The 13,342-nt window shown below is 41.1% G+C and overlaps 3 protein-coding genes across 4 annotated transcripts in view; 1 reads left to right on the top strand and 2 right to left on the bottom strand.

Annotated features, from left to right (window-relative positions):
- Positions 1-13,342, bottom strand: part of LOC134822081 (1-phosphatidylinositol 4,5-bisphosphate phosphodiesterase beta-4-like) — an 858,242-nt gene that overhangs the window by 681,689 nt on the left and 163,211 nt on the right. The window lies entirely within an intron of this gene.
- LOC134822083 (myosin-15-like) overlaps positions 1-13,342 on the bottom strand; it is a 72,820-nt gene that overhangs the window by 59,301 nt on the left and 177 nt on the right. For both annotated transcript variants that reach the window (XM_063832953.1, XM_063832954.1), the window contains exons 2-5: positions 13,143-13,248; positions 12,427-12,503; positions 5,575-5,669; positions 4,750-4,921 (exon numbers count right to left, since the gene is read on the bottom strand). In XM_063832953.1, the coding sequence (XP_063689023.1) occupies positions 4,750-4,921; positions 5,575-5,669; positions 12,427-12,503; positions 13,143-13,248 (450 nt within the window). The remainder of the gene's footprint in view (positions 1-4,749; positions 4,922-5,574; positions 5,670-12,426; positions 12,504-13,142; positions 13,249-13,342) is intronic.
- LOC134821763 (putative carbonic anhydrase 3) lies at positions 9,684-10,706 on the top strand. Its single transcript, XM_063832514.1, has one exon. The coding sequence runs from the start codon at positions 9,687-9,689 to the stop codon at positions 10,533-10,535; it is 849 nt and encodes a 282-aa protein (XP_063688584.1). The 5' UTR covers positions 9,684-9,686; the 3' UTR covers positions 10,536-10,706.

Here is a 13,342-nt window from a genome sequence, read left to right on the forward strand (position 1 = left end):
TTAACACCCAATACCACCCCACCCAATACCACCATTGTGTATTCAAAGTCCTGGCAAGTATTTGAATTCCTGCGAGTGTAATTAACGTCACAAAACTGATTTTCCTCGCATTTTTAGTGGCTTAAAACTGTTGATCATTGGTGGTGTGCTATAACTACTCATCTAGATTGATTACATTCAATTATTAGCCATCCGATTATGGCAAAATATAGTCCTATCTCGCCAATCTAAACGAAGATTATTGCTAGACTAATATGACTAGACTAACTAAAGTATATTATTGGCCATCCCGCTATGTAGTTTTGTAACGGGTAATGACACTAACGTGCCTCAACTCTATAATTTTATGGAGATTACCTGTCTAATTAGTTGTTTTTATCATTAGTTACATAATTATCCATTTTCCTGCCAGTTCCCCATGCGCCCTAAGCATGGTAACCATGTATTCTGGGTAAAATTATCTTTATCCCGGTTGTTGCGACAAGTAAATGCTCTTATTAGGGAAAGGAGATTACTCGACGTTTCAATGTAACTACATCGTATTCATGATCTCAAATTATTTGTTATATAGTAGTGTTGAAAGTATTTACAACAATGCGACTCATAAATAATACTCCAATCCGGATTTTACATGGTAACCATGGTAACCATGGTAACCAAGATAATTGGCAAACATGCGCCCTAACTCCTAAGACTACCTGCTCCTCAAACTGGCATGACCGGCTGAATTTAAAATTCGCGAGCGGACTCCTAATCATATGAAGATGCACTTCGAGTATAATATCATATTTAGTTTAGCTCTTTCTAGTCCCCTGCTACACGGCATGTAAACAGGGATTGGCTAGTTAGAGGCGGTCCGTGTAGGCCTTACACTGTGCTTTCAGCAATACTCATATAACAACCTAAACCCCAACTGGCCAACTTGCGAATCTAAGTGAACAAATAACAATGTCATTAGGAGGCATATACACAGGTTAAAGGATGAGGGGACCTTAGAAAAAGTTTTTTTCTCGTGCAAATCCTTTTATTACATTAATCGTATAAACCACTTTAGTGAAATCCGCAAAGTTGTATTTCATTCGCGCGCCGAGATATCCAGCCAAAACAATTTGAACCTGTGACGTCAATTATGTGAGTTGCTCTGATCCGCGCATATAGAAATACAGGTAAAATGAGCGTGCGGGCCGACTAAATTACTAATTAAGAATAAATTAACAATTTACGATACTAACGAGCCTATAACCAATGGAGAGGAGACTTTATATGACCGGTTGAAAAAAGAATTATCACCCTACGATAACCATGAGCCGAGATACACCTGGAATAAGATTGAAGTCACACAGAAAGGCATGTAAATTATGTATATTTATAGCTCCTAACGCGACGTAACACCTAGCAACTCCCTGTTTCGTACCACAGTTGATATTTCAACATGTCATATCAACACAACACGGTCCTAATAAAAATGGATCGGGTAGGTATGAAATGCATTCCAGTTGGACAAGCACCAAGCACCAAGCTTTTAAGTTCTAACTCACTATGTGACACTACTTATAACGTAAGCAAGATTTGCAACTATTACACCAAGCAATATTATACCAAGCATAGCAGACGAACACATCCACATTCGTTACGCTTTACACTCAAGTCACAGCAAACTAAAACGGTAAATTATAAATGAGTGTACAACTAAAGGCCGGTACACGCGCAGTGTCAAACCGCACGTGCGTACTCAGATAGGACTAGAGGCGCCAAGGGCCAGCTAGTAAAATGTCTTCTACTACATCATACATTCTTTTTAATTGTGTCCATATCGGGTTTCAAACAAGTCAAAACAAAATAGCAGTTTGTGGTTTAGTTAGCGGATGCTACTTATCTTTGCTATTTATAAATAGAAATACCTACTACAACTACAAGAAAGCCTTTCTGAGTTACATTTAACTATTATTATTAAAGAGAATTATTCGTAACTTAGACTAATTCAGTGCAACCAAAGATACCGCTCTCGCAAACGCCAAAGGTAACACGACGTAATTAAAACATGAGAACAGAACAAAATGTTGACACGAGCAAAAGGTGCGCGCGCACGTTGGTCTTAACACATAAGTGACGTCACAGCCCAAAATTGCTATCAGCCAATAGGAGCGCGGCGTGATATTGCACGAATTATCGATTTCACAGTCCGGCGTATTTTTTGATTCTACACACTTTCACAGGACTTAAACGCGAATATTTGGAAGTAAATTCTAAGGTCCCCTCAAGCTTTAGGACCACAAGCTTTACCATTGGTGATCAACTTTACCAGGGGTCGAGGTCAGAGGCGCAGGCAATGGTTGTACTCTCGTATCACGAGTGTATATAATGTTTTATTAGATTATAATTGTATCCCCTTTTGACAGTTCATAATCACTGATGAGGCAGGTATTCAAGATTATTTACACGCGGTTAGAGAGATTGTCGGGGATTTTTGGTTTTACAGGATTGTGAAAGCTGTCCTTATTATTTTTCGTTGACTTGATACTTTTCTAACTCATTTGTAAAACAGTAAAACATTTTACTAAATTCTAATTCTATCATATAATAGTAACCATGAAATACACCTCAGATAGTAACCATGACAACAGAATACAACCCCCACGTCGCAATCTACAGTCCTCCTCCCCACCTAGAAGTAACCAACTGGGACGCCCTTCTAGCGGCTCTCCTGATCTTCCTAGCCACCGTCAGCTTCCCCGTCAACATTCTCGCTTTTAAGTACTTTTGGGACAACAAGAGGAACGATCTAGCCAGCATTTTGTACCTTGCTATAGCAGTAATTGATGTGTGTACCAGCCTGGCTCACCTACCAGTGTGCGCGCCGCTGGTTAATGCGCGCCGTCCCATGGTTTTTAACAGCGTTGCATTCTGCGCGGCTTGGACTGTGATTTTCTCTTTTTTGATGGAGATGTCAACTTTTCTGGTTATGTTAATGAGTGTTTCAAGAACAATTGCTATAGTGTTCCCCTTTAGGAGGGTGAGTAAAAACGCTGTGGTTACTTCGTTTGTGCTGTATCCTGTTATTAACTTGGTGCTTGATTTCATGGCGTACCGTGCGGGTATCACCTATGTGTATGGGTCTGACGGACCCTATTGCTACGAACTGGAGAGCGATTACAGTCTCAATAAACCCATGGTTGGGATAATTCTAAAGATCTCGAACGTTCGATCAACAGTACAGCTTGGAGTCCCCCCTGTCATCATTTTCCTGAGTTTCCTGATTTGTGTGTACAAGCTGAAACGTGGAAACAAGCTGCACAGTTCCAGGAGGTCGTCCCGCCGCGCAACTGTTACCATCGCCATGTTAACCGGACTATTTCTCACTTGTAATCTCCCTTACTTTTCCCTCTACACCCTGGAAACTATCACATTCCTAGCTTTCAGCTACCCCGGCCCTTTCTTCACCAACAATTTCATGTTTTTTTACTCGTGGACCATCGGGAAGATTCTGATGACAGCGGTTAATGTGACCCTTAATCCGCTGCTCTACTATTACCGGATGACGGAGTTTAGGTTGTGGATTTTGGAGCTGTTTGGTAAGGTATTGGGTGTTTTTACTGACCGTAAAAGTGAGGACAGTAAATCATGACAGTCGAGTGATGTGGAAAGTTGTAAGACCACCTAGTTACTATTTAGTAGCCACGTAGTAACCACCTAGTAAATAATGAATATCGTTTGTTATTATTAGTGTTCGTTTCTATCAATCTAGATTTAGGAGCTCTCATTTATTTCACGTTGTTTCTCTCGTGCAGTGGTGCACTGCTCTCGTGTAATAACTAATAGAAGTTATACTTATTAATTACCCGAAAATGCATGCAATTATTTGACGATTTTGAAATAATCAAATTGAATTGTACGTAAATATAATTCCCGCCAACAAACGTAAAATTGTTAAGTCATGTTGTAAAAAATAAAACTCATATCACACGGCAAAGATCGCACCGTACAATATAATGACGTCACGTGATAACACCCTAATAACATCACGTAATAACACCCTAATAACATCACGTCCAACACCCCCGTGAGCAAAGACTATGTGCTTGGTGCCAACTGCCAAACAAGTCTGCGCCTCGAGACCATCGAAGACGAGTCGCATGTTCTTTATGTATGTGACTTGTACTCAAAACAGAGGTTGAAATTAGTAACAAATCTTTCTCAAATGCCACTTATTGAAATGAGCACTGAAATAACCGACTCCAGCAATATCGATGAAATAAATCTCAAATACCATCTTATAGAAATTTTGTCTCCTTACTCAACTGTAAATCCTCGAAATCACCAGAGCCTCCATATTCACTGCCACCGCTCACTCAATATTCAACCAAACATCCCACAGTATATTCAATTTCAAGAAAGGCTTTCCTATGCTGTATGTGCACTTATTTCCTTCGCTGCTCCGAAGAGCGAAATAGCTTCACCGAAGATATGCGTCAACGTAATTCAAATGCACGAAACTTAAACAATTTTACCATCAATTTGGTGAGAACCTCGCAAATTATTCATAATTAAGATCTTAAGGCTTAGAACTTTGGCCCTGATTTCAAACAAAGAAAAGAATGTTTTAAATAATTTACTTACCTACCCAATTCTGTAAACAATTATGACGGTTCACGATAGTAGACCTATGTCCTATAATTTAATTTTAATCCAGTGTAATCCCTAGTGTCGTCACGTGATACCACCCTACTGACGTCACATGACACCACTGACCTGCTTGCTGCTGTAGTCTCAGTGCCATCTCTTCCCGGACCAGCTCCAGCTCCTGCATCTGGTCCACCATGTCCCGGATCTGTTCACGTAGCTCGCCAACATCCTCCTCCTGAGTGGAACGAGAGAGGGGAGGCGGTGCAGATGCAGGTGTTTCTACTGCTTCTAAATACATCTGTTGGAGAGAGTTGGAGTTATTACTACCAAGTTACTACCTGGTTACCTCCTAGTAACCTCAAGTTAACCTCTAATAACCTCCTAGTAACTACCTAGTAACCTCAAGTTAACCTCTAATAACCTCCTAGTAACCCCTAGTTAACCTCTAGTAACCTCCTAGTAACCTCTAGTAACTACCTAGTAACCTCTAGTAACTACCTAGTAACCTCAAGTTAACCTCTAATAACCTCCTAGTAACTACCTAGTAACCTCTAGTTAACATCTAGTAACCACCTAGTAACCACCTAGTAACAACCTAGTAACCTCCTAGTAACCTCTAGTAACTACCTAGTAACCTCAAGTAACTAACTAGTAACTACCTAGTAACCTCTAGTTAACCTCTAATAACCTCCTAGTAACTACCTAGTAACCTCTAGTTACCCTCAGATAGTAACTATCTAGTAACCTCCTAGTAACTACCTAGTAACCTCTAGTTAACCTTTAGTAACCACCTAGTAACCACATAGTAACAACCTAGTAACAACCTAGTAACCACACAGTAACCGCATAGTAAATACCTAGTAACCTCTAGTTACCCTCTAGTAATCACATAGTAACTACTTAGTGACCTCATAGTAAGTAGTAACCTCCTAGTAACGACCTAGTAACTACCTCTCGATATTTGTCCCTCTCAATCTCCAGCTCTCTACAGTTCTCTCTGATCGCCAACAGTTCCGCCATGTTGTCAGGTACCACTGATTTAGCACCTGAAAATAGACTAAATTAGGTATTGTGACAGCCCAATTTGGACCCCACTATACTGAAGGGAAATCTGTAGACTGTAGCTAAAGGAGAGTGGCCTAGCTGCCACACGAAAAGGTGATCACTGATCGGGCCTTGTTCCTAGCTTGCTAGGTTCCGGGTTCGCCATGTTGTTGTCATTGTTGATTTACCGTAAAACCCGATTTACAGTGCAGCAGGGTGTATGTTTGAATTTGTCTCTTTTGTGAAGCAGGAACCCGTATAATATAACTCTAAACGGTGTCAAGACTCAGCAGACCAAAATAATTATTACCTATTTAATTCGCGTTTTTGACACCACTTGGGGGTCAAATTTTGGGCTCTAAAATCACTAATTCTTGGCCAATTTTTTATTTTTTCATGCTGAATTGGAGGCCATTAAAGCATTTGACCCAGTCAAAAAAGTTTCAGTTGTATATCTTTTACGCTCATTACTGGTCATTACATCATTACTGATGCAGTCAGGCAGAACTGCTTCCTATCCCTTCAGTTTCCCACAGTCTCTCGAGCTTCGTAACTGCCAGAGAAGTCTCTTAAACAATTACTAGACCCGTTGATTATATAAATCAAGAGGCTTGCATATGAACATATTGACATGGGTGTAGAGTTGAGCCTGTACGGAACCTAGTAGTTTCAGTTCCTTGTTTAACTTGCCGTACAGCAAGGACATCCACTACTTCAGCCCGGCGAGGCACATAACTCACTCTACAACTCCGTGTCAAATGTTTCATATATATGCAAGATGCGAAAGTATTTGTAGTCAACACAGAAACAGGATTTGAACACCTCTGTGGAGTTCTAAAAGTAAACCCAGTTTGGACTATAGAGGGTCAAACGTACAGATTTCCTTGTCATCTGAAGTGTGGTGATGAGGTGAAAGTGACGTCACACCACGTGTTATGACGGCACACCACGTGTTATGACGTCACACCACGTGTTATGACGTCACACCACGTGTTATGACGTCATTATCATCTGAAGTGCGGTGATGAGGTGAAAGTGACGTTGCGACATAGAGGAGGCGCCTATACCGAAGTGGCGATTATTCACATGAGAGAAATTACGGTGTTAGGTACAGGTATGTTATGGATCTTAGTTTTTATTGAGAGTTGTCAGTTGTGTACTAATACTAGCAAACAAAGTCCACGTTGCTTTTCGAAATATCTTTAAATAAATCTAACCTACCAGTTTATAGCAAAAATAACTTTTTCAGTTGACCAAGTTTTCTGTTACAATGACCTAGAATCGATCGAACAAACGAACATCTACATTGCTTATCAGCCAGTAAGTTCTCGAATCTCGATATAAAGATACCACTAAATTAATAAACTCTCCCACCCTTGCCCAGTACCCCCTGTCCAGTACCCCCCTGCCCAGTACCCCCCTCCTGCCCATGCCAGTACGCCTCCCTGCCAGTACCAGTACCCCCTGCCCAGTACCCCCCTCCTGCCCAGTACCCCCTGCCCAGTACCCCCCTCCTACCCATGCCAGTACGCCTCCCCTGCCCAGTACCCCCCTGCCCAGTACCCCCCTCCTACCCATGCCAGTACGCCTCCCCTGCCCAATACCCCGCCCTTTCCCGTATTATAGTGAGAAGATCTCTAAAATCCAAAAAACGGATTCGGTTAGTATCTCGGAACTGGAAGTGGAAGGAAGGTACACAACCATTATGCTGACTTGGCTGCCACTCAGGGGCGCGAACTCCTCACGTCGCTCATGAGGAAAGGAGGAACGCTTAAAGTCTAAACAGGACTACCTCATCGTCCATGACAGGCAGTGTTGAGACCTACCTTCCTTGAAATCAACAGTGCTGGCAAAGTTTCAAATTACGATCATGCTTTGTTGCCCACTTTTGTTTGAGAAGCTCAATTGATACTCGCGGTAGATTACTGGCGTCCGGTCGTATTGTTTATACTTGTAGATTTAATGGCACCCGCTATCGGCACCTGCTATTGTTTGGCACCCGCCATTGTTTATACTTGCCCCTGTTAAATAACTGCAGACCAGAGGAGACTTGAGGAATCTAGGGACAGTAGTCACTAAGGCATCATGTAGCCTCCAGGCTCGAGAAACCCCGACAAACCCCGACACACCCCGACAAACCCTGACAAACCCCGACGTGTCGAGATATGTCGTATCATGTCGGGCCCACCGGCTACATGACGCCTTCACTAGTCTTCACGCCAAAAGTCTTCGACCCAAACAATGAGCTGACAAATTCCTGAGATACCAACAAATTCCTGAGATACTAACAGTGGAACTATAAAAACAATATAAATAGACACTGATCTACAGATATTTTGACATCTTTTACTGCTTAACGACTGCCTTTCTTGCTCATTGTATGAAAAATTAATTTAAAAATTATTTGCTAAAATTTAATAAACGCCAAAAAGAGATGACAAATTTGGATTTTTGACGGTTTTGAATGCCTTCGAGCGTTCATTTTAACTAGCAGGAACCCGTCTAACCCTAAAGTGGTGTCAAGACTTGAGAGACTAAAATAATTATTACCTATTTAATTCGTCCAAATTTTGGGCACTCAAATTCTTATTCCTTGGCCAATTTTTTATTTTTCATGCTGATTTGAAGGCCTTTAAGCATTTGACCCAGTCACAAAAGTTTCAGTTGTATATCTTTTACGGTTTTTGCGGAAAGTCGCATTAAAGTTGATGCCGTGGTGTCAGTAAAATGGCACGGATCCATCCATATATATATATATATATATATATATCGTCTCGCTTTATTTCACCCAGCAACTTATACAATATCTAGTACAACTACAAGCTAAACATAAAGACAAGGTGCCGTTCTCTTGTGCATAGTACCGTTCTCCATGCGGTTCGGCTTTGTATTAGAGATTCCTTAAGGCAAGCTGATCGAGAATAGACGACTTCAAGTCTCCGTCGTACACCGTTTCATCGATCCACATCTAGCACTCTAGCAGGATGTAATAGCGTAGTTATGTACTATTGTTTTGCTCATCGCTCCCTAATCTAACTAAACTAATGCTGGCTAGTTTAACGAATATATGACATCTAACTTAGCTATGCAAATACATTATCTTTCGCCGCGATTTTGCCTAGTTTGGCTTATCGCGGCGCCGCGATTTTTGGCCTAAGTAATCGCGATTTTCTTTTGTCCTTGAATTGATTGAGTACTGTATTTCATAAATCACATAGTACAGTACTCCATAAATGTTAAATTCCGCGCCCGATTAACTGGTGCCATAATTTAAGATATCTCAGTTCTAAAATTCCACAAAATCAGCTATTTACGACTTAATTCTATAAGCGGATATCGAAAAGACGGGAATGTTTTCAGATGCTTGATCTGAAATGACATGACTTATCACTGTTTACATAGTGGAACAGGGGGACAAAATCAACAAATTCGATAAACTGCTTTCCCATAAATAAATTAAGGTACAAATATAACTGATTTAGCGACTGCGTAGAATAGGCGAATACGGGTTTAACAGTTCGAAAACAAGGTTAAAGTGAGCTATCAAACCCAATTTACGTTTGTTGTTTTTACTAATGAAAACTTTACTTTCACAATTACCAGTTCTAAAATCTATCCGATTGTAATGAAGGGAATGTTGGAGTGTTTGAATGTTGAGACAAGGGGCTGACACGTACCTTATAAATATCTCCATATTTGAACTGCCTTACAGTTACAATATCCAGTAGACTACTTCGCTTTCAGTTAAAGTTTTTATTTTCTGTTTGGCTTTGATTTGAAGTATCAAAGTTTTATAATTTCATTGTTTCCAAAACATTTTAAAGACTATGAAACCTATTGAAGACTTTTTTGGACCGATAGGTCAACTTTTTTTGTAAATTTAAATACTTACCTGATGAATGATGATTCTCGTTGATTAATATTTTTATTGGTTACAATTATCTAAACAGTACATATATACCCTATATAATACGTATTTAACATTTTAAAACTCAACATTATTTTCTCTCAGTTTAACAATGAAGCTACTCCTTCTCCTCGGAACCGTTATCAGCCTGGGTTGGGCTGCTGAGGGTGAATATTCCTACGCCGACCAGGCAGCTTGGGGCGGTGTTTGCACCACTGGAGATCGCCAGTCCCCCATAGATGTTAACAGCGTCAAGAATACAGTCTCCTACAGCTCCAACATTGCAAGTTTCGGCGGGGGTCAGGCGGTGACGAAGAGAACAGAAGGATTGAAGACAGTGCAGTTTGATCTTACAGACACCCCTACAATCTCGATGCCGGATACCTGGCCAGTAGGACACACTAAGGGCCTGCAGGCTCTCCAGCTTCACTTTCACTGGGGACCGTCAGGAGCAGGTGGCTCGGAACACAAGCTGTTTGGTAAGCACTACAAGGGGGAGGCTCATCTTGTTACCAGGAATTTGGATCAGGAGGACGAGGAAGCAGACGATTACCTAGCAGTGTTCGGGGTCTTCCTCCAAACCGGGAGTCTTATGGCTGCTGATGACATCAGCATTAATATAGCGTCACTCATCAATGGAGGAACAACAAACATTGACCTGAACAACCTGTACAAACCACAAACGAATAGCATATTCACCTACCGAGGAGGACTGACCACCCCTGGGTGTAACGAGATAGTGTTCTGGCAGGTCCTGGAAGAACCCATCACCCTCTCCGAGGACCACATGGACGTTCTCAGAGGAGCGGTGGCGTACGAGGAGAATTTCAGGGAGATCCAGGGCCTGAACGGACGAGACATTACACACCGGCTACTTGACCAGCTGTATGATAGTGGCAGCTCCAGGTCGGAGATGTCTTTAGTTGTCCTTGTGTTTGTTACGCTCTTTTGTGTCATGTAAACATTGAACATTTGGGGATTTCTTGATTTTTTACTTTAGCTCTTACATTCATTTTTGATAGAATGATATGATTTGTCTTAGTATGTAGCCATGAGAAGATTTTAGTGAATTTGATATTAGTTAATTGTGTTCCTGTGCGAAATGGTATCTATTTAATTTCAATTCATCGAAATATTTTATTGTGTTTACGATCTTGTGACCAGAAATTAACGGTCTCTACTTCACAAAATATTTGATAGCACAATTAAGGGGACCTCCCGATGAATTTCAAAAATGTGTACCTTGAAAGTGATCTTAAACGATTCCCGGTAATTTTGGTCAGTACACTTGAACTTAGTGCAGAATCAAGTTCAGTTCACGCCACACACAAATTGCATTCGTTTGTACTTTTGTTGTCTCTTATCAGCTTGCTTATCTCGCCTAGTTTAACGGCGAGATTACTGTGTGTGCTTATTGTGTATAAGCCATGGCTACTGTTAACGACAAGGAGTTGGATGATCTACTCGGGAAATGTTCTGCTTGGATACCTAAAGTGATGGAACAAGTAGGGTGCACTGCTCCAGTCGACGTGACGTCAGCAGTGTGTAAACGTGCGATGAAGGACACTTAGGCATTACTGTTTTCTGAATCGTTTCACTTTGTGCGGTTTCAGGCGGAAAAAATGAAACAGCTGAAGGCTGAGCGGAGCTCCATCAAGAGCCAGCTAATCGAGAATCAGACATGGGTAATCAGCTTACAGGAGCAGATAATCGACAACAAGGACAAGCAGCTCGACGCAGTAAAGACTGTGGTCAAGTCGTCAGTGGAGAGCAACTTGAAAGAACAGTTCAAGTCATACAGTGAAGCAGCTGCGGAGAATGTTATGGTCAGTCAGACTGATAGTTTAGCAGATCCGGCTACACTGAAGAAATTGGTCAAGTCCGTCGTCCAGGAGGAGGATCGGAGCAGGAACGTTGTATTATTTGGACTGTCAGAACAGAAGGACGAGAATGTTGAAGAGCGAGTGCAGGAGTTATTCCAGAAGATAAGACTAAAACCTACTCTGCAGGCTATCAGAGTAGGAAAGATCCATAAAGAAAATTCGAAGCGCCCAGTCAAGGTTTCGTTATCAAGTCACAGCGCTGTCCATCAAGTGCTAAGTCAAGTCAAGAAGCTGCGCCACTCAGCAACTAACAACAAAGTGTATGTGAGACCAGATCGCTCCGAAGAAGAGCGATCTCAGGACAGGCTCCTGGTTCATGAACTGGTGAAGGAAAGAGAAATGGAACCTGACAAACTGCACTTCATACGATCGGGGACAATTCACTCAAAAGACAAGCCAATCGAGTGATGATATGTGTTGTGGTATGCCGTATGTGTGCGGTTTGATTTCATTTTAGGCTATTGAAGTGTGGGGTGAGTTCATATTAAACATGAACCATATAGTGTGCAGTGCCCTGAACAGAGGGATTATTATTTACTATTATTTTATATGTTTTAATTGGTCATTAGAACCGCCTGGCACCGACCAGCTTTCAATCATCAAGCAAGTCATAGAACTATTTCATACGTATCAAATTGGATATGCTTTCGGCGAAGATATAACCCGCTCCATTTTTAAAACGTGGCAAAAAGTGGCCTTTGAACAAGTGGAAACGTTCAGAAAGTTGGTCAGTCATAGAAGACACCCAGTGCAGTGGGACTCTAAAATGTAAAAATTCCTTAAAAAGCTCGATGTGTCGGGAAATCAATTTTTCCACACGGATCTGTGTGTACTAAGCAAGATAAAACATCGATAGTATGTGTTATGCAGAGCAGGATTAGCAAGAATAATTTATCTGCCCACAAATATGGGTGGATATTTTGCCATCTTTATCACCATTGAACTTGTTTCTTTGTAAAGTTTGCTTACCAGCTTCCCCAGTGGTCCTGTCCCGTAGTAAACCTTGCAGTTCATCATTCGTTTCATTGTACAGTGTTAGCAGATTACTGAAAAGTAAGTATATGTTATACAATTTGTACTGCTCTGATTTGCTGTAAAATGAGGGACGATATTATCCAGGGATCTTGAAGTCAAATGCTGGCAATGTATAGATTATGCTGTGTACATATACCCGGCGTACTTCGTATCGATCTAACGTACGTCCGTCGAATCCAGCAGCCAGCAGCCAGCAGCCAGCAGCCGCATGCATTGTATATAAAATGCGCGCGCGCGCGCGCGGTGAATAAAAACCGTGCATGATGCCAGTACCACAAAATTGGTTTCGCGCCGTACAGAAACAGTATCTTATTCGTGATAAACTGAGACCGGTGAAGGATAAGTCTGATCTCGTGACAAACTGTTTGGCATCAAAGACGCTGTGAATGTTTAAGGGGTATCATTTCGTCGCAAAATGCTTTCATCTTAATGCCACTATCTACATTCTACGCGGCACACCATTATAAGTAGAGATCTAGCAGTTATTGACATAATTATTGGACAACTTTTAAAGAAAGATGTTTGTCGCAAATATTTCCGATTTTGACGAAAATATGTCCGCTGCAAATTTCTGATCCCATCTTTTATTTTGTCTATTTTGTTTAGAAAAAATAATGACACCCCATAACAATTCAGTTGCAATCTCTTACCTGTAATCATTTCTGAAAGTATTGAACGATTCGTTAACTTCTGATAATTCTTTTTTTAGCTCTTGAAGTTCAGAATCTTGTGATAGTAGATCGGCTGATATCCTCCCTACCAAATCAATAAAGGTTAAAATAATAATCTTAACAGAAGGTTAATACAATCTATTAATAAGCTAGCTCTGCGGTAAGTTGAATATTTCCTC

Source organism: Bolinopsis microptera, chromosome 10, assembly GCF_026151205.1.
Source record: "Bolinopsis microptera isolate Bmic1 chromosome 10, MBARI_Bmic_1.0, whole genome shotgun sequence".
Classification (NCBI taxonomy): domain Eukaryota; kingdom Metazoa; phylum Ctenophora; class Tentaculata; order Lobata; family Bolinopsidae; genus Bolinopsis; species Bolinopsis microptera.

Excerpts from the sequence above, each read along its gene's own strand:
- LOC134821763 (XM_063832514.1), top strand. The coding sequence starts at position 9,687 with ATGAAGCTACTCCTTCTCCTCGGAACCGTTATCAGCCTGGGTTGGGCT.